Genomic DNA, 18,351 nt, shown 5'->3' with positions numbered 1-18,351 from the left:
AAATGACTACTGAAACTATAGAAGTACACGATAATCAAATGTTCATTGTGTCTTAAATATTTGATATAAGGATCCCGGCAAGAAAGCAGCATAAATATTGATTGAAATGGGTCAATATTGAATTCCAATTCGTGTTTTTAATTACAAATGTATCGGAATATATTGAGTTAGGTGTTTAGCCCTTTAATTTATCAAGAAATTGTTTTACACTGTGTACATTTTTTACGAGCTGGATTTTGACGCTATACAAGTTCAATAAATTAATAAATAAATTATATATTCCTGTTTTATAGTCACAAAGTACAAATACCAAATACAATTTTAAAATAATACAAATAAAAATAAAACATACACCTTTAAAATCAAATAAATACAAATAAAACATACAACGTTAAAAAAATACAAATACAAATAAAAGATACCAGTGGTACATACTGTTAATATATTCACCACACACTGCATCTAAAAACAAGATATAACAACACATACCACTTCATCTAAAAACAAGATATAAAACACATACCACTAAGTACTTTTCGAGGAAATTTAAAAACTGAGACACCAGCATCTGTAACACCATGGGTCTTTTGTCAGGCATGTAGCCGTCTTCATTAACCCAGTAGGAGAAGAAAAGTGGTACATTAAACCCCATTTCATTTCATTTCCAGCATCTACATTTCCCTGTTCTTTCAGATTCCCCATAGAACATTAGTTCTCGTCAAACATATAAAATAGTTAAATCTTATGTTTACAATAAACAATGGTGGACATATTATGTATGTATAGACAATGAGTTATAAACATATATACATTTCTTGGAGTATAATGGTAAGAATATTACATTTTCATTTTAGATTAGGGAATAAAAACTATTGCATTGTGTAAATATAGCATTGTGTAAATCCTGTTTGCTCACAATCCTCAACAACCCGTACAAGATGGTCGGCATTCCTATTAATATCACTCTGATATCAGCTACAGATAATCAGTGTGCGAATACCAACAATTTCATACTGAATTTAACTTGGCTATATGCCATCTCATCATTGTGAAACTAACACAGTTGTTGAACATTCGAAAATGGTTCACTAATTGACATGACCTGCAGATTGGCCGATTCAAAGCATTCAAAAAAGGCAATCTATTTTCCCTAGCAACATCATGTTATACTAATGGTGGTTCTTCTGTCAGTAGACCAGTCAGTTTATGAAAAAAAGGTATCAACCCCAAAAAATTACAGGAAAAGGTTTTTTTTGTGGTTTCTGGTAGTTTTGGGTGCACTGAATGACACCCGAAAACGTAACCAAAATATATGTTCTATATAGTCTACTGTGACTTTAGTCTGATGACCAGCTCGTCCTAGGTCGTTATTTTGACTCTTGGCCGATTTGTGACACTCGTTTATTAAGTGTACAATTTTAACTATCTATATAGAGCCCCCCACCCGCGACACATACACACCACCAGAAAACAGCACTGTGTCAATTGGTGGAGATGTCGGGTATAGTTAGGATGAGCTCGTCAGCAGACTAAAGTTACAGTAGAACAATGAACATATCTACAAGCTTAGGAGTAAAATATAACAATTTGATCAGAAATATTATATTGTTCGTACGAAACAGGTGTTTAAATACAGAAGATGATATCGGCATAGCAAGAATTCGTATTAACTATAATTACGTAATATATGTAATATTTATCGTTACATTAAAGGAGCTAAATCGCTAATATGTGGGACCTAGAAATTGACCCAATGGGTCGCAACACATATAATAATGTAATCTGATTGTATATAAACTTATTTACATTCAATTGTTTCCGTTTTGACCCTCATTTCAAATCAGTTATGTCCAGCGAAATACGGCATAAGTCTCAACCGAATGCCAATTTCTAGCGTATGGTTATTCCAGTCTATTGCGCATGCTCTCCAGATAAGCTAAAGCGTCATCGTTTGACATGAGTTGTTGAATATGTCTAGCCTCGTTCTTTCTGGCCACTTGTTACAAATGACGCTGAAACGCACTATGGTAAACGATTCGTGTACCAAATGGTAAAATGTTTATTTTGTCTTAAATATTGGTTATGAGAAGCCTATCTTTTCCTAGTAAGATTACAACATCAATGTTGATTTGAATTGACAAATAATTCGTGTTTTCAACGTGTAAGACTTTGGGTGATATTGAGTTAGAGACTTAGCTACTTTAAGTATAAACCCAAACAGTTGAAAGACTTAAAAGATAAGTGAATCTATAACAATTCCAATATTGGTCAATTGCTACTTTAACAAAATTTGAAAATAATAAAATACATACAAAGATACCAATAAATGATTTATTAAAATAATGTTTGATATTAGTAGTATTATTATCCCGTACCGAGACATGTTAAATAATGTCATTAATGGGCTCCATCGTCCTTCCATCCCAATTATATTTCCGGCTCACATAAACCGTTTAATGCCAGATTCCCACGTCGGGATTAACACCGTTTGCGGTTTTATCGTCATCAATTTATTAACAATCCCCTGAACTTACAATGGCATATTCTACATTCAGGAAATATGAATGCCACGACAGTTTAGATGTAAGAAACTGCTCTTTTTTACTTCAATTGTCGTCGATTTATTCTGTGGAAAAGGTTAAGAAAAGGACCCAAATATTTCTTTGCCTCGGTTCGCTCTGCGACAAACCCGTTTGCACCCCAAAAATTGAAAAATACTTGTATCCGACCCTGATGTGATGGCATAACTAATAAAAGCTGTTTACCGATTTAAAATCAATATTAGGTTAAGGCCATTGTATTGTTAAATATTTGCATCAAAACGAATAACTGGCGAAACTGGGGCAAGCGTGTTGAACGACACCGCGGATAGAAAAATGAGAAATAAAATGTTGAATTATGAACCATTTTCTAATATTGTCGACACGGATGGGCAAGTGAGTGGGGGCTCGAAATATATCCGCGGAAGACGCGTGCTGGGCGGGTAGGCCCTCTTAAATACAAAAACAAAAGAAATCGGGAATCCCTTCCCACACGGTACCCTCTCTTCTGCAAGAATGGTTGATAACGCCCTCCCTTCCCACAAAGTACCCTCTCTTCTGCAAGAGTGCTCTCATTTCTGAAAAAGTGCCCTCGAATTTCGAACAAGTTACCTCAAATACTCATGGAAATGCCCGTCCCAATGTCATCATATTCCCATTGCCCTAATGACAACATTGTGTCCTCTTTACCTGCTGCTAAATGAATTTAGGAATATGAAAAAAAAATATACTGGAAATTGCTACACTGGCTATGGGAACGTTTTTAGCTGTTAGCATACTCAAGGCCAATTCTCTAACCGTTACCACAGACCCTATTGACATTTATTCTGTCACCAGTAACGTCTTGGCCAAGCTTCAAGCAAACTTTTACACCTGTTCCACGGCCCTAAATCTTGATCGTCTGGTTCATGGGTTCATGGGGTATTTTCAGTTTACCAGTGATACGCCTTCCTCATTAGTGAAGAGAATCGAATGAAACTTGGAAGGTGCCCTTACCAATCTTTTTTGATGCTTGTTTTTCTTTAATCGTGGGTCGTTTAGTTCTTGATTTTCGCGTACAAATCTTCAGGGCTTATTCACAAGCTCCCAACCAAGTGTCTTTGTATGGTATGTCATTGCTGAGATATACGTTAAATCGATTCTAGCATGTCACAGAATCCAAATGTTTAGTGGTGCTGCCATCCCTAAAATGCCAATGGGGGCAATCTGTTTCACAGAGATATTGACGAAGCGAATATTCACTGCTGATCAGTGGGCAATGAGAGCCCCAGGACACCTCCGATCCACGTGGCAATGGGAGTCCAAGCACGCCTCAGATCCGCGTGATTGGACTGCACGTTAATGAACCCTTGACATTTGGAAATCTAAATAAGAATTAGAAAAAATGGGGCGAATTTAAGAAATTTGTTTATGAAGAATGTTTAATGACAAGATGGTTGGCAATTTTTTATAATTGCTGATCTTTTTTCCAGTTGTGACATCGTTATGGAATAGTTTTATATCTGATTCATGACACTCAAACACGCCCTCTTTTCACGGCAACATAAGAAATGGTCAATAATTAAAGGGAGGTTACCCATTACATAGAAGCTTGTATATGGATGCGGACCACCAAATTTACTAGCAATCGACAAGAAGAGAGTTAGAAAATACACAAAACTCAAATGAAATAAACGATATACTTTATTATAATAATATCTTTTTGATTTTAATATATTTAATATATCACAGTCAATTGGGTGGCATTATTCCCTCCCCTTGCCTCTGGGCAAATTTATAAAAACAGCGAAATCGAAGCCCCATTTTCTTGTTGGCCATAATGTACAAGGAAATGATTGAATAATGACTTCTTTCGCCAAACAAACACACTTCTTTGTCTAGAATCTTCTGACATAATTTTCATTGCTCAGAATTTACTACCAAAATTCTTGTGAAATTTCATAAGAAATGTAATAATATAATTAGGGGATGTATGAATAATAATGTTGGTATGTGTTTATATAAAACGCAATTAATTTGTTCTCAATATTAGGAGGATAACAGGACATGAGGTCTATCCTCAAGTCTAATTTGTTTATTGTTCTAAAATACTAGTGATGGAAAATGGTCAGATATTCTTTCAAACTCAATGTCCATATTTTGAAATTTTTGCCGTCATTATGGCGTAAGTAACCAACTCATAATTAATTGCATAAAGTTGGGTCCTAAAACAGAGCAAAACCAGGGCTCAGATATTTAGATACCCATTTGGTTCTTGAGACGATCATTTTATTCTCATGATGTATACAAGAAACTGTTGTATTGTTGTTCCGGAAAAACATACGATTTGACTGTTGTAAATACGTACACAACGTTGAAGTCAGAGTGGAGTCCAAGAGTGGATAATTTCAATATTATCCTGGCGAGAGTCAAACCTAAAAAATCACAAGGCTAACAAAAGATGTGTAGCAGGGAATGTGTCACACGTCGGATGTGGAAAGCTTTTGTTGGTTTTGCTTTCCATATTCGACTGACGGGTAGTGCTACAGACTTCTGTGTATGAATCATGTACACTAGCCCTAGACCGTCCTCACGACCCCCCCCCCCCCCACACACACACACACACACACTTGACATTCTAAAAACTGCTGTCTGGCTAAACTTCAAACAATTACAAAAGACAAACCTAGGGACATGACACTTTGCTTTAAAAGGTTTGTTTCACTTTGGAGCGACACGATCTCGTATAGCTCGCCTGATATTCTCTTCCTCAAGATGTAATTTAGCCCCATATTGTATCAACAGTTCCATCTTAGTAATTGATTCCTCATGGGACTTATGACAATAAAACAATGGGCTATGACCTAAGGTATCTTTACTATTCACATCAAGTCCATTCTCTAATAGACACTTTATACATTCGTACTTGCCGTGTTCACAAGCTACGTGTAATAGCGTTTTACCACAGCGATATGTGCTATCTAAGCGCGATCCTCTTGATACTAATAGCTTTATTTTAGGAACAGGCTGTTTCTTGGAAATACAACAGAAGTATATTGGCGTTTCTTCCCGATCATTTGCATTGTTAACATTAAGCTTTAGATCCCGACACTCGTTCAAATCTAAAATATATCTGGTCACATAAATATCGCTATACATGCACGCTGTATTCAGTAAATCGTTACTAAACGTATTAGATGAAAGAGCATCAGACGCCACTAACAACTTAACTTTTTGAAGTGATTCTATCCCTGTCCTACAGCAGTAGTAAAATGGTGTATATTTCCCGTAATCAAGTGCATTTACATCTAATCCTGCATCAAGCAAATATTTCACACAATCTGAAGTGCCATGTTCACATGCCTCGTGTAACAAGGTTTTGCTATTTTTATGCTTAGTATTCAGATCAGTCCCTCTCGATTTCAGTAGTTGTATTTTAAGGTCCGGCTGGATAGATGATCTACAACAAATGAATAAAAGGGGCTCCTTTTTGTCGTCTATGGAAATATTACATCCCTTGTTTAATAAATATTTTACGCTCTCTATACTGCTGTATAAACACGCTATGTGTAATAAGGTTGTCTTATGATCGGTTTGGCAAGTAATATCTCCCCCGTTTATAAGCAGGCTACACAAGTTATATATGTTTTCGCGATCAGCTTCATTCATTCGATCATGTATATTTTTATCAAAAATTATCTCAAGTAGGTTACTGGGAGCTGATTGGCATATTTCAAAAAGGGCTTTAGCGTCTGTAAAACCAATAGATACAATCATTTTTAGTTTGTTAAATGGTATAAATTTTGAGTAATAAGCTAGTTCAAGTGGTGTTTTACCATTCTTATCAACTTTACGTACATCATCTCGATTTTCCTCCAGTATTGTCTTAAACTTGTCTTTATCTTTGCAATAAATAGCAGCATGATGAAGAGGGAAATCCTCTCCTGTAATAGATAACGAATTCTTATTTGCAGTGAGATGGACAATATCTAAACAGTTCTCAAATTGAGTATTTAACATTTAATGCTACCCCCCCCCCCCCCCGATCTTCCGCCTTGCTTCTCCCTCTTAGGACATGACTAATGACTAATCATATGGCCCTTTAATTGAAAGAATGAGAGTTTTTGTCGTGTCTAGCAATATATATATATATATATTTACCTTCATGAAGTTGGTTTGTTGCATAACTTGAAGTTGATGTTGGCGGGTATTGAAAATAATTGTTGAGCGATTCTTCTTTGGTCTGCAACAGAAATCAGCAATTAATTATTTTACCGCATCTATAGTCGCGCTTCTTACCATTCGAAGGTGGCTCTTAAAAGAGCAATTATTTTTTTTGCCGCATTTATAGTCGCAATTCTTACCACTCAAAGGTGGCTCTTGTACGCCGAACAATTTTGTAAATACGAATGTTCCTAGAGCAATAATCAACAGACTAACATCTAGGCAGTAGACCCAGATGGTTGATTTCTAACAAGTTGATCAACTATGTGTATATATGTTTATAAAAAATGTAAATCCACAGAATGATCAAATTATGAAACAGGCTACCTCTGCTATTAAAAAATCAAAACAACTTTCTCTACCCTGTTCCTTGATTTTAATTCAGCTTAATGGTTTTGTGAAGTTATTTGCAATAAATAGAATTGTGCACAATATAATAACTGGATATTAATGAAAGATTGATAAATCATGTCACAATTCAATACTAAAGCTTTTAATACTTTGTCAACTCCCCAATGACGACGAAGTTAGAATATATACTTACGGGTGTCGGGGTAAACTCTTCAGCTAAAGGATTAAGATTTAGGCGTTTATCTTCACTAGAAAACAGAGCAGTATCAAAATTACATGTAACAAAAAGAGCATTGTATATTGTATTGTATATTATATTGTATATTATATTGTATTGTATTGTATTGTATATTGTATTGTATATTGTGTTGTATATTGTGTTGTATATTGTATTGTATATTGTATTGTATATTGTATTGTATATTGTATTGTATATTGTATATTGTGTATTGTATATTGGGGTTGAATGATGTGCGCGCTGTATCATAAAGTCTGTCATTGAGTCAACTGGCGTGGTTTCGAATCCCCGGCTGTACGTGACAAGGCGTAGGGTCGCCTATCCAACCTCTTGGATTTTCTCCGGGTCCTCCGGTTTCTTCCCACAACCTACCCGCAAGCGAATTATGGAAATAAAATTAAACCATATGTTAGTCCCAAAATGGCCTAGTTTGTGTCGAGTGGACGTTAAACCTCATTTCTCTCTCTCTGTAATGTATATTGTATTGTATATTGTATTGTATATTGTATTGCATTATCAACACCCTTTACAGAAAAGGGTACTATAGGTTCCTTTGGGGAACAACAATGACCCAGTGAATAAGACGCTGGCTCACTAACCAGGTTCAATTTTCCAGCCTGGTTTTCCCTGCTAAGGAAAAACGTTTAGTCGTTCGGGTGGAATGAAATACACATTGACGTGCGCAGGACCATTGTCAGTTGGAATTTCAAGACAAATAGAAGGGAAGAAACTAACCTGGCAATATGCCCCCCCCCCACCCACAGCACGCCGACTTTATTAGCTAAGCTAGTACAGCAAAGTAGGACGTTAAACCCCATTCTATTATGTTTTTATACATAGTCAATACTTACTTATCAAGGCAGTCCCTCTTTCCATGTAAGTCCAAATTCTGAATATATATTTAAAGAAATAGAAACAATAGTAATTTGCATTAATCTTAATGTACCCCAATCCTTTAAATATGCTTACGTTATAAAAAAAAACCCAAAAAAAACAACATTTCCGGTGTCAAACTGCAGTTTGTCAACTTCCTAGAACAAGGCAACCTACATGTATTGGATACATTCCAGTCTGCGTACCAAAGAGCACAGAAGCTTCTCTCGACTGTGTATTGGAAGCAGCTAAGCGATCTGTTGACAGTGGTGACGTGTCAATGCTGGTGCTACTTGATTTATCAGCTGCCTTTGACACGATTGACCATCGCCTTGAGTGTGATTATGGAATCAGTTCAGTCGCTCTAAATTAGTGCTTCTAAATTTGGTCTGGATTATCACAAGCTGTTGCAATAGCTAAAATCCGTCTCAACTCCAGTGACTCTAACATGTGGTGTGCCTCAAGAATCCGACTTTCGGCCAATACTGTTTTGTCTCTATAATAAACCACTTGTGGAATTGATTACCCACCATTGCCATGCTGATGACGCCCAGCTCACCAACAGCCTTTCCCCACTACATATACAAGCCAACGGTCTACCTGCCAGGACTATAGATATATCCGCAATGGCTGTATTTCAAAGACAGACTGGTCAAATGTCTACATTTTTGTAGTCGTAGAACTTTTTGGCGGCATTGTGGTGTGGGTGTGTGGGAGAGAGGGGTTGTCATTGTGGTGTATGGTGTCTCCCCATAGGAAATCGATACCACAGATTTCAATAATCTGTGGATGTTGTGCTACGAAATACAAAATTGCGACTAAGATGACAACCATTCTATATAACACTCTTTCTATTCGTGTAAGGGGAACAATTTTGGTGTCTATAACTAGGTTTTAGGGGTAAGGAAGTCCTTTACAACCACCTGCTAGATGAAAAACGCATGACGGCATTGTGTAATCCAAAATGGTTGCCACCAAACTATATATACGACCACAATGAGCATTCTAGAATGTTGATTTTGATGTCTATACAAATCCCATCAATTTTGCGTTATGACGTCAGTCGATAATTCCCCTATCCATTAACCTATCTATTAAAACCAAGGTATTAAAAACAGGATTACACGATATTATCAGATGCAAATGTAATCATCTGCAACCCATTAGGACAATGTTTTTCTCTTTTTCATTCATGAGATAAGCGTGTGCTTTCGATTTCGTTCATATTTCTAGAGGGAAACTCTAAAAGATAAGGAAAAAAACAAGACCCGCCCCTCTCTTGACACCCCCCCCCCCCCCCCACACACACACACTTAATTCCCGCTATCATACTAAGTCCGGGCTAATATTCTCGTATCACACCTAAGAACGTCCAAACGGTTCATTTCATCTTCTGACATAATAAATACATAGCATCACATATTTATAATAAAATACCAAACTAAATTAACTTAATAAAAAATATATCTTAGCATGGAACTTTACCTTACAATGATTTCCAAATTCACCCAGTTTTGTGACACTCTTTCCTAAAAATAAATAAAAACAAAAACATGACAAAGCCATCATCAAGAAAAAAGATTCAAATTTTTAGCAAGTTTTTGTTTCAATTGTACGTTTTGTGAAGGGGTGAGGGCAGATGTAAAGGGGGTTTTAATATGTATTCCACCCGGGGGATAATTATACAGTTCCATTAATTTTGTTTTTATAAGCCCACATTTTCATGTGGATGTATTATACCGTCGCCTCTGTCCGTCCGTCCACAATTAGTTTGTGTACACTCTACAGGTCACAATTTTTATCCGATTTTGAAGAAATTTGAAATATAGGTCTATCTCCCAAAGATGGCATGCACCGGTTCAGAATTTCGTGGATTATGGCCCTGGTTGTACGAAAAATCGCGCATATCGGATCGGAACTTCCTGAATTATGGACCCTGATTGTACGAAAAATCGGGTTTTTAGCTTGTGATCCCTCTAGAGGTCAGAATATATCACCGTTACACCTTAATGGTGGTTGAGTTCGAATTTCGTAAAAAGTCGGACCAAAACTGTCGGACTAAATGGTCGCCCCTCGTACGCAAATAGTGTAAACATCTGGTATATCAAGGCTCCGGACCCTCTAGAGGTCACAATTTTGATTCGATTTCGATTAAACTTGAAGTACATGTTTATAACCCACAGATCTTGGTTTCCTTCGATATATCACCGTTACTCACTAATGATGGTTAAGTTCAAATTTCATGAAAATCGCACCAAAACTGCCGTACAAAATGGTCGCCCCTCGTACGCAAATAGTGTGAAAATATGGTATATCAAGGTTGTGGACCCTCTAGAGGCCACAATTTGTATCCGATGTGGATGAAACTTTATGTTTATATCACAAAAATCTTTGTTCCTTTTGATAATCGCGCATATCCGAACGTAACTTCCTGGATTAAGGCCCCTGATTGTTCGAAAAATCGCATTTTTAGCTTATGGATTCTCTAGAGGTCACATTTTTTATTATGCGATTTTAAAAACCGTTTAAATATATCACCATTCCACTATAATGAAGGATGAATTCGTATTTTGGGAAAATCGAAATGAAACTGTCCGACAAAATGGCCGCTCTTTGTACGCAAATTGTGTAAAAGTATGCAATACGAAGGTTGGGGATCCTCTAGAGGTTCCAGTTTTTATCCGATTTTGATGAAACTTAAAATATATTTTTATATCCAACAGATCTCAGTCCTTTTGGATATTTGCACATTTCAGACCATCACTTTCTGGATTATGGCCCCTGATTGTACGAAAAATCGCTTGTGTTTGCAGCTTGCAAAATGTGGGCGTATCTTGCCTGGCAACCGCTGGTTGTTTCAACTGAAGTCGTTTTGTGGTGGACGGGTGTGATAAATGTTTTCTATTTCACCCGGAGTGTAAATCTATAGTTCTAGTAATTCTGTTGCCCAATCCCGTAAAATTAATTTAAATAACTAACCTTTTAGAGGACCAATCGATGTAGGGCAAATTCTTTCATGGACAGAATAACCTTTTGGCAAATCATTATCTGGTGTGACAGGTGCTACTGCTGATCTCTGTTGGTAAGGTGAAGTATGTGGTGATGGTGTGTCATTGGGTTGTTCTGGGGTACGGTATGTTAAAAGGTAATTATTGGGTGTTACTGCTGGTCTTTGTTGGTAAGGTGAAGCATGTGGTGATAGTGTGTTATTGGGTTGTTCTGGTGTACGGTATGTCAAAGAGCGGTTATATCTTTGTTCCTTTGGTTGATATGCCTTTCGTGATACTTTACCGATTTGACTCTCTGGGGATATTTCAAAAGAATTGTTTCCTAGCTGATTCTTACCTGGTTGATTATGGAGCGGATTTGATATTAGATGTAATGTTATTGACTGAGTTCCCTTCCTTAATACATCATGTCTAGTTGGTGAATGAATCACATTGTCTTTTTTTGGATAAAGCATTGATGAATCAGACTCTGGACTATGGACAGTGGATTTGAGTGGCAATTGGCTTATCAGAACAGACGTGTTTCCATTGGAACTTTGCCAATCAAATGGAATAATCAGTTGACTAGTAGATGAAGGCAGTTGACCATTTTGGAAGTTTTGATCAAACGACTGGTGAATTGTGTACTGTGTCATATCAGATTGGTAAAGTGGTCTCTGTATAGATGGTTCTTCGTTTGATTCTGAGTTCTGTGGGGTTGATGGGCTGTTAGGTAGTTCAGGTGAATGCTGTATTGATGAGCTGTCACTCACAGAGGCAGTACTTCGCTTCACTTGGAAATGAAAATAATTAAATTGGTGAGAGATAAATGGTTATTAATAAAATAGTAAATACATTTGATATTGAATTTTAATAACGAAAGTGTTCACTCAATCTAATTAAAATATAGATCTATATTTCGTTTCGTTTTTTATACTTTATATGGCCTACACTACATGTAGATCTAACAAGTTATAGTGGGAGTTCACATTCTATGACGTCAGGTACCAAGCAAGCGACATTTTGACCCGATTACGTCAGTCATTCGATTAACCAATTAGTGACTGCCATGTATTTTTTATCTACTTTTGCTTTGTTTTGATTTCTATTGCCGCTAATGTCTACCCACAGTTCCGCGCAAAAAAAGGCCAAACGCTCGATTCGACAGACCATTTGATTGGCTGACCCCTCATTTCACGCAGAACACGAGTTAAATAACAACGCTTCCATATCCAAGTGTAGTAAAGACAAGTAAAATCGAAATTTTGAACTATAAAAACGAAACGAAATTGGATCTGTGTTTTAATCAGATTGGTGTTCACTATACCTTGTAACTTGTCAACAACTCCTGAAAAACCAGTTTCTTTCAAGCAGTCTTTAAATCGTTGATAAGCCCCTGGGCCGGATTGCATCATAGTTTTCAACAACATGCAAGCACCTGCTCGACTGTCCTCGTTTTTAATTGTTTTATTTATTTTCTCCATGTCTTCATATTCAAAAACTTCTTTCTGGAACAAATGCTCCATCAGTGTTTGGGTGTGGTCTTTTATATTGTCTATTAGAAATTTCCAATTGTATCTGATCGTCGCCTCATCATTATCAGATATTTTGCCCCTGACTTTGCCAGCTATCCCCAGTATAGATATATTCTGTTCTGCCTGTTTTCCAGCTGGAAAAGGGATAGATGATAATAAAAAATTAATGGAATTCGCTGTTGATGTGATAACTGATGGATATACATGCCATCAAAAGGAATAACTCATTTATTAGGTAGAGGGAGAAATGGGGTTTAACGTCCACTCGACACAAACTAGGTCATTTCCGGACTAACATATGGTTCAGTTTTATTTCAAAATTCGTATGCGCGAAAGGGTCTTTAGCAATGGGAGGAAACCGGAGGACCCGGAGAAAACCCACGAGATTGGATCATTTATTAGACTAACGTCCATACATATAAATTACAAATAACAGGGGATAGTATTTTCCTCTAGGGTGTTCACAAAATTCGGCAAGGGCCATAATTAGGAATTCATTGGGGTGTTGTCACCTCAATGTAGCCTTTAAAGGGCACACAAATGTTGACCGCAGAGACCTCGACAAATCACTATACATTTTTTCCTTGCTATTGACAATAACCTTAGTATTTATTTATTTTTAAAGCTTGCTTCCTTACCCCTTTCGTTAAATTGTCCTGTTCCGCCGCCATTATCTTTAATGATATGTCTTGCTTCTTCTTGTTTTTCAGTTGGAATAAGTCTTAGTAATAAGTTGACTTTAGAGCTGATATCTGAGTTTTTGTTTACTAACTGCTTGTATTCGTTGTTTTCTTTTTGCATATTTTCCAGTTGTTCTTCCAGCACCTTTTCCCTTTTCTTACTTTGTTCTTCTAAACATTTCACTTTCTCGTCGTATTCCATTTTTGCATCTCCGTGCATTTTGTATGTATACCGACGTCCATTGTTCCTGCTAACTGTTGTGTTGATTATTTCTAAGATGGCGTCAATATCTTTATTATCATCAACCACACTGGTTTCATTATACTGCAGGAGAACACATCTATTATCACAATCAGCAATGATTGTTCTCAGGATTTCAGGCGCTTCGCCTATTAAGGTTTCTTTATTCTTAGGTTTATATCCATGATTATTCAAGATGATAACAGCAAAGTCGTTAAGATTTTCGCCGAAATGATCTTTTAACCACTGCAGTGCTTCCCTTTCGTCTTTACCAAGTTTGATATCAACTCTAACCACGAGAAGAAAAATGTCCACACAATGTAAACACTCGAACAAAGACAATATTTTGTTAACATTTTCTGAAACTGTGATATCAGTGTCAAACAAACCTGGAGTGTCGACGACTTTAAGTTTAGTGCGACCGTTCAGTAACCGCTCACCGGACTGGCATTCAGATGTACACGAGCTAAGAGAGCTACTGGGTTGAAACAATTCCTGCTGTAACAGATAATTACCAAGATAACTCTTGCCAGCCCCCGTTTTACCCATTAATACAACACCAATGACTTCTGGCTCTTGATTATCTGAAATAAAATCAAGAAAGAATCCAATGGTTGTTTGGAATAAATACATCATCAGAAAAAAGAAATGAAATTGGGTTTAACGTCGTACTGTTCTGCTCCGATGGGGCTAATGAAGAGGGACATACGCCATGCAGTGTGTTATGAAAGAAATTTTGTCCGGCTTACTCTTATATGGAATTCCAATTGCTAAGGGATATTTTACGTGCACGCCAAGACTGGGAGATTATCTGACCTTGATATTTGCTTCCTTAAATAATCAATATAAGTATAAGAGAGAGAGAAATGGGGTTTAACGTCCACTCGACACAAACTAGGTCATTTCGGGACTAACATATGGTTCAATTTTATTTCAATAATTCACTTGCGCGTAGGGGTCTTTAGCAGTGGGAGGAAATCGGGGGACCTAGAGAAAACCCACGAGGTTGAACAGGCGACCCTACTCCTTGCCACGTTCAACCGGGGAATTGAAACCACGCCAGTTGACTCAATGACAGGCCTTATGATACGGCGCGCACACGCTAACCATTCGGCCACCCTACCACCCCACCCCCCAAATCAATATAAGTGAAATGGATGACTTATATGTGATGACAATCAGCTACTTTAAAAGATTTGAATTTTGAAAACAGTACTAGATTATTTACCCGAGGAGTGGCATAATGACAGAAGTTCTGTTTGAGATGATGGAGAGTTGGCACTCTCTGTGTCCGATTCTGTAAGGTCTGTTAATGAGAGAGATGGTGTATCTCGTAGAAAGTTGGACGGACTGTCCATACCGGCGCTGGTTCCTCTTTCGACCATTTCTTAAGTAGATTATATATGACTGCTGTGCTTTAAAGTTAATTGCTGGCGATTATTGTACCAACTGTTGAATGAATACATGTATTTGAATTGTGGAGATATACCTTTAATATTGTCCACAAACTGGGTAGACCTGAAACAGAAACAGTGTGAAACATCATCCATTGCTTTCTTACAAACTAGAATGAAATGTCAACACAATGCTTACTTCAGAGAAGCGCCATTAAGAATAGAGACCTAAGACTCCAACATAAAATAACTTTAAGGGTAGAACAGTGGTAATTTAAGGGTAGAACAAGTGCAATTTAAAAGCGGAACAGATGCACAGTGGTACTTGAAGGGTAGAACAGAATGACTTTAAGATTAGAATAGAGGCACTTTAAGGTTAGAACAGGGGCAATTTAAGGGTAGACCAGGGATAAGCCTACTTTAAGGCTAGAACAGAGGCGCTTTAGGGGTAGAAAAGAACAACTTTAAGGTTTGAAGAGAGAGACGCTTTAAGTTAGAATAGAGGAGGTACTGTAAGGGTAAGAACGTTAGTATTGTGTTGACAAGGGTTGAGAACTTTAAACTTATTGTGACAGGTTGGTCAAACGATAGATAACTATATAAATTACTTACTTACACCAGCTAAACAATACAATTGAAGCACGATTTATAACGTATAGTGACAGTAGTACAAAACAAACCCCAAAAACTGTGTCGTTTTGTACGCGCTGTCTCGGCTATTTTGATATTTGACCTATCGAAAGTGAAAGTAAAAGTGAAACATTGAGATATAGGTATACGGCAGATGCGGAAATTCAAACCGTTCGCGTCCCCGAGAACCAAAACCCCCATGCCCCAGTGTTTCAGGTTCCTGAAATATAGTTCATGCCTGCTATTACAAAGAGTTCTGTTAGACCTCTACCAATCGGTGGAGATTATTATGAGGATTTTCCAGACTGAAAGCTGTGTCAAAACACACTAATATTAACATGGCGCATAGTAATCTAAATATCTACAAAGGTATGTGACGACATATAGTCATAATATGTCAAGTCTAACTAACAATTAAATCACAATAGAATAAATTGGGTTTATTGCTATGGTAACTGACCTTCTATATATTCCAAACTGTTTCTTATTAAATGAATTCGCCTAGATGTACTTCTGTAGGCCTACATCCACGACCAGGAAGATCCTTGTCAGTAAGTCAACCATGAACAGGTAATAATGATCAGCCGCCATTGTGTGTTATCATCTGAAACTGTTTTCATGTAAGGAAACGCGTTTGTGTCACTTAAATAGCAGTCTACAATGGATAGAGAAATGGGGTTTGAAGTTCACGCGACACCAATTAAGTCATTTCGGGACTAAGATATGGTTCTATCTTATTTCAATAATTAGCTCGTGCGAAGCAGTCTTTGGCAGTAGGGGAAACCGGGTGACCCAATTGTTCACACAATTGCTGTTCCTACTTACAACCTCAAAGATACCCTATAAAACTATGACGGGAATGTCTAGCCTAGGGTTCTAGCGGTTGCTATGTATACAGTTCCGACGTGTTGTGAATAAATGTCAATTTTGGCATAATAATTAGGCTTATATTTCAGCTGCTATTTTCGACTACCTCGTTATATTTTCAAGCGATTTCTTGTGACTAATGATTTATTATTAGGCAGATCATGCTAGTCAGACTTTGATCAAAGCGTGATTTAAAAAATTCCACCTGATTAAGTAAAAATTGGTGAGTGAAGCTAGCCTACTCAAAAAGAAAACAAAATTGTTCATACTGACATTGCCTAGTTACGAATATATTTGGATACCCGAAAACGGTTTTGATTAATTTATGGCTGATTTTCTACTGTTTTATGTATTTCAGAAGTGTTTTCATAAAGATGATGTTTGAAAATGGTGTGATAGTCATGTGTGCAGAATTTCTTGACGATATTTGTCAATAAAGATTTGAGTTCAGGAAGATCATTGAGCGAAAAAATGAAAAAAGAACACTGTAATATTTATACGCAGTGATTCGTCTTGAGAATTTAGAGGGGGTTTATTGTCGATTCGACCACATTTCTCGACCAGTCGGAATCGAGGAAATTTCTAATTTGTGCGTTCGCCCTATTAACATCTGCTGCTCAAGTGTTCCAGTTATCCAGTCTTCCAGTTATCCAGTCTTCCAGTTTCCAAGTAACCATGAACCCAATCATAAAAACATACACAGTACCAAAAGAAGAGACCAGCCGAGTATCCTACCACGTGGCGGTCAGCAGCGCGGGGGGAATAACCGACAGGGGAATGCCGAAGTGATCGACCTGCTCGGCACGTGGGAGGACATCCTGAAGATATACTTAAAATAGGACGAGTGGCATGTACAGTCACGAATGAAAGAAACAAAGACCCATTCATCTAGACAGAGAAACACACACACATTGGGAATAACTTACCTTTGCCACAAACGTTTCTCCAAAGTCCTCACCCTCACAGTATACGACTTTTCAGTGTCATACTCGGACCAGTACTTCCAGACATCGGCTACTTGAGAACCTTCAAAGGCCGTCAGCTGCCTGGGACCCATATCTTCAAAAGAATCCGAGAGGAAAATATGACAGGACAATATATACATGTACATAACAATACTTTGTTAATGCTGACAAACCAGAGATCTCCCTTCGTGTACCTAAAGGTAATCTAATTTGATTGATAATTAGGCCCTTGGGTACTATTTCGGCATCCCTGCGTCGCATCAAGAAAGTAAGATTATTACATACATGTACATATTTTCCTTCTGTTCTTCGTACCTGATCAATGAGTTTGACTGCCACATCTCCACACTGATGTCTGATAAACTGTTTCAATGGCATTTAGTAATTGAACTAGAGTATACATGTCACAATTCTATGGAATACAATTACTGCTTTTTACTGTCAGCATTAACAAAGTATTGTTATGTACATGTATATATTGTCCTGTCATATTTTCATTTTTTATCATAGCTTGATAATGACTAGTGAATCCTAGTCGAAACGTCGCTCAGTAATAAGCAGTAATTGTATTCCATAGAATTGCGACCTGTATACTCTAGTTCAATTACTAAATGCCATTGAAACAATTTAATGATTCCTTAGTTAATGACTTTTTAGTTAGCTTGACTTGAGGGAGCCCTGGTGCTAACTTGGCGCTCTGGCCTAGAATCGGGACCTAGTCCCTGCGAGTTCTGGTATTAACTTGGGACCTGGCCCAAACTTAACTTACTAACTAACTAACTATTTTTATTGTTTATTAAAGATTTAACGTCCAATACATTAAATATGATATTATGGACAGGTTGAT

The 18,351-nt window shown here is 37.3% G+C and overlaps 1 protein-coding gene across 3 annotated transcripts; it reads right to left on the bottom strand.

The window, feature by feature from the left end:
• Window positions 1-5,134: 5,134 nt before the first annotated feature.
• Window positions 5,135-16,259, bottom strand: LOC126817588 (serine/threonine-protein phosphatase 6 regulatory ankyrin repeat subunit C). Of its 3 annotated transcripts, XM_050544649.2 has the most exons (10): window positions 16,133-16,259; window positions 14,877-15,166; window positions 13,366-14,232; window positions 12,520-12,861; window positions 11,185-11,985; window positions 9,691-9,734; window positions 8,184-8,221; window positions 7,288-7,342; window positions 6,681-6,762; window positions 5,135-6,463 (listed from the first exon to the last, which is right to left on the bottom strand). In XM_050544649.2, exons 2-10 carry the CDS (start codon window positions 15,031-15,033, stop codon window positions 5,241-5,243), a joined length of 3,609 nt encoding a protein of 1,202 aa, XP_050400606.1. In that variant the 5' UTR covers window positions 15,034-15,166; window positions 16,133-16,259; the 3' UTR covers window positions 5,135-5,240. The 3 variants fall into 3 exon arrangements, 2 of the variants coding, with proteins under 2 accessions (XP_050400606.1, XP_050400613.1); XR_007679062.2 differs by lacking the exon at window positions 8,184-8,221; XM_050544656.2 differs by lacking the exons at window positions 8,184-8,221; window positions 11,185-11,985; window positions 12,520-12,861; ... (1 more) ...; window positions 14,877-15,166; window positions 16,133-16,259 and having other exon boundaries at window positions 9,691-9,728.
• Between the last annotated feature and the right edge of the window lie 2,092 nt (window positions 16,260-18,351).

The sequence above is a fragment of the Patella vulgata genome, chromosome 4 (assembly GCF_932274485.2).
Source record: "Patella vulgata chromosome 4, xgPatVulg1.2, whole genome shotgun sequence".
NCBI lineage: Eukaryota > Metazoa > Mollusca > Gastropoda > Patellidae > Patella > Patella vulgata.
Note: the sequence above shows the minus strand (reverse complement) of the source record. Positions and strands in the feature narration are given on the sequence as shown.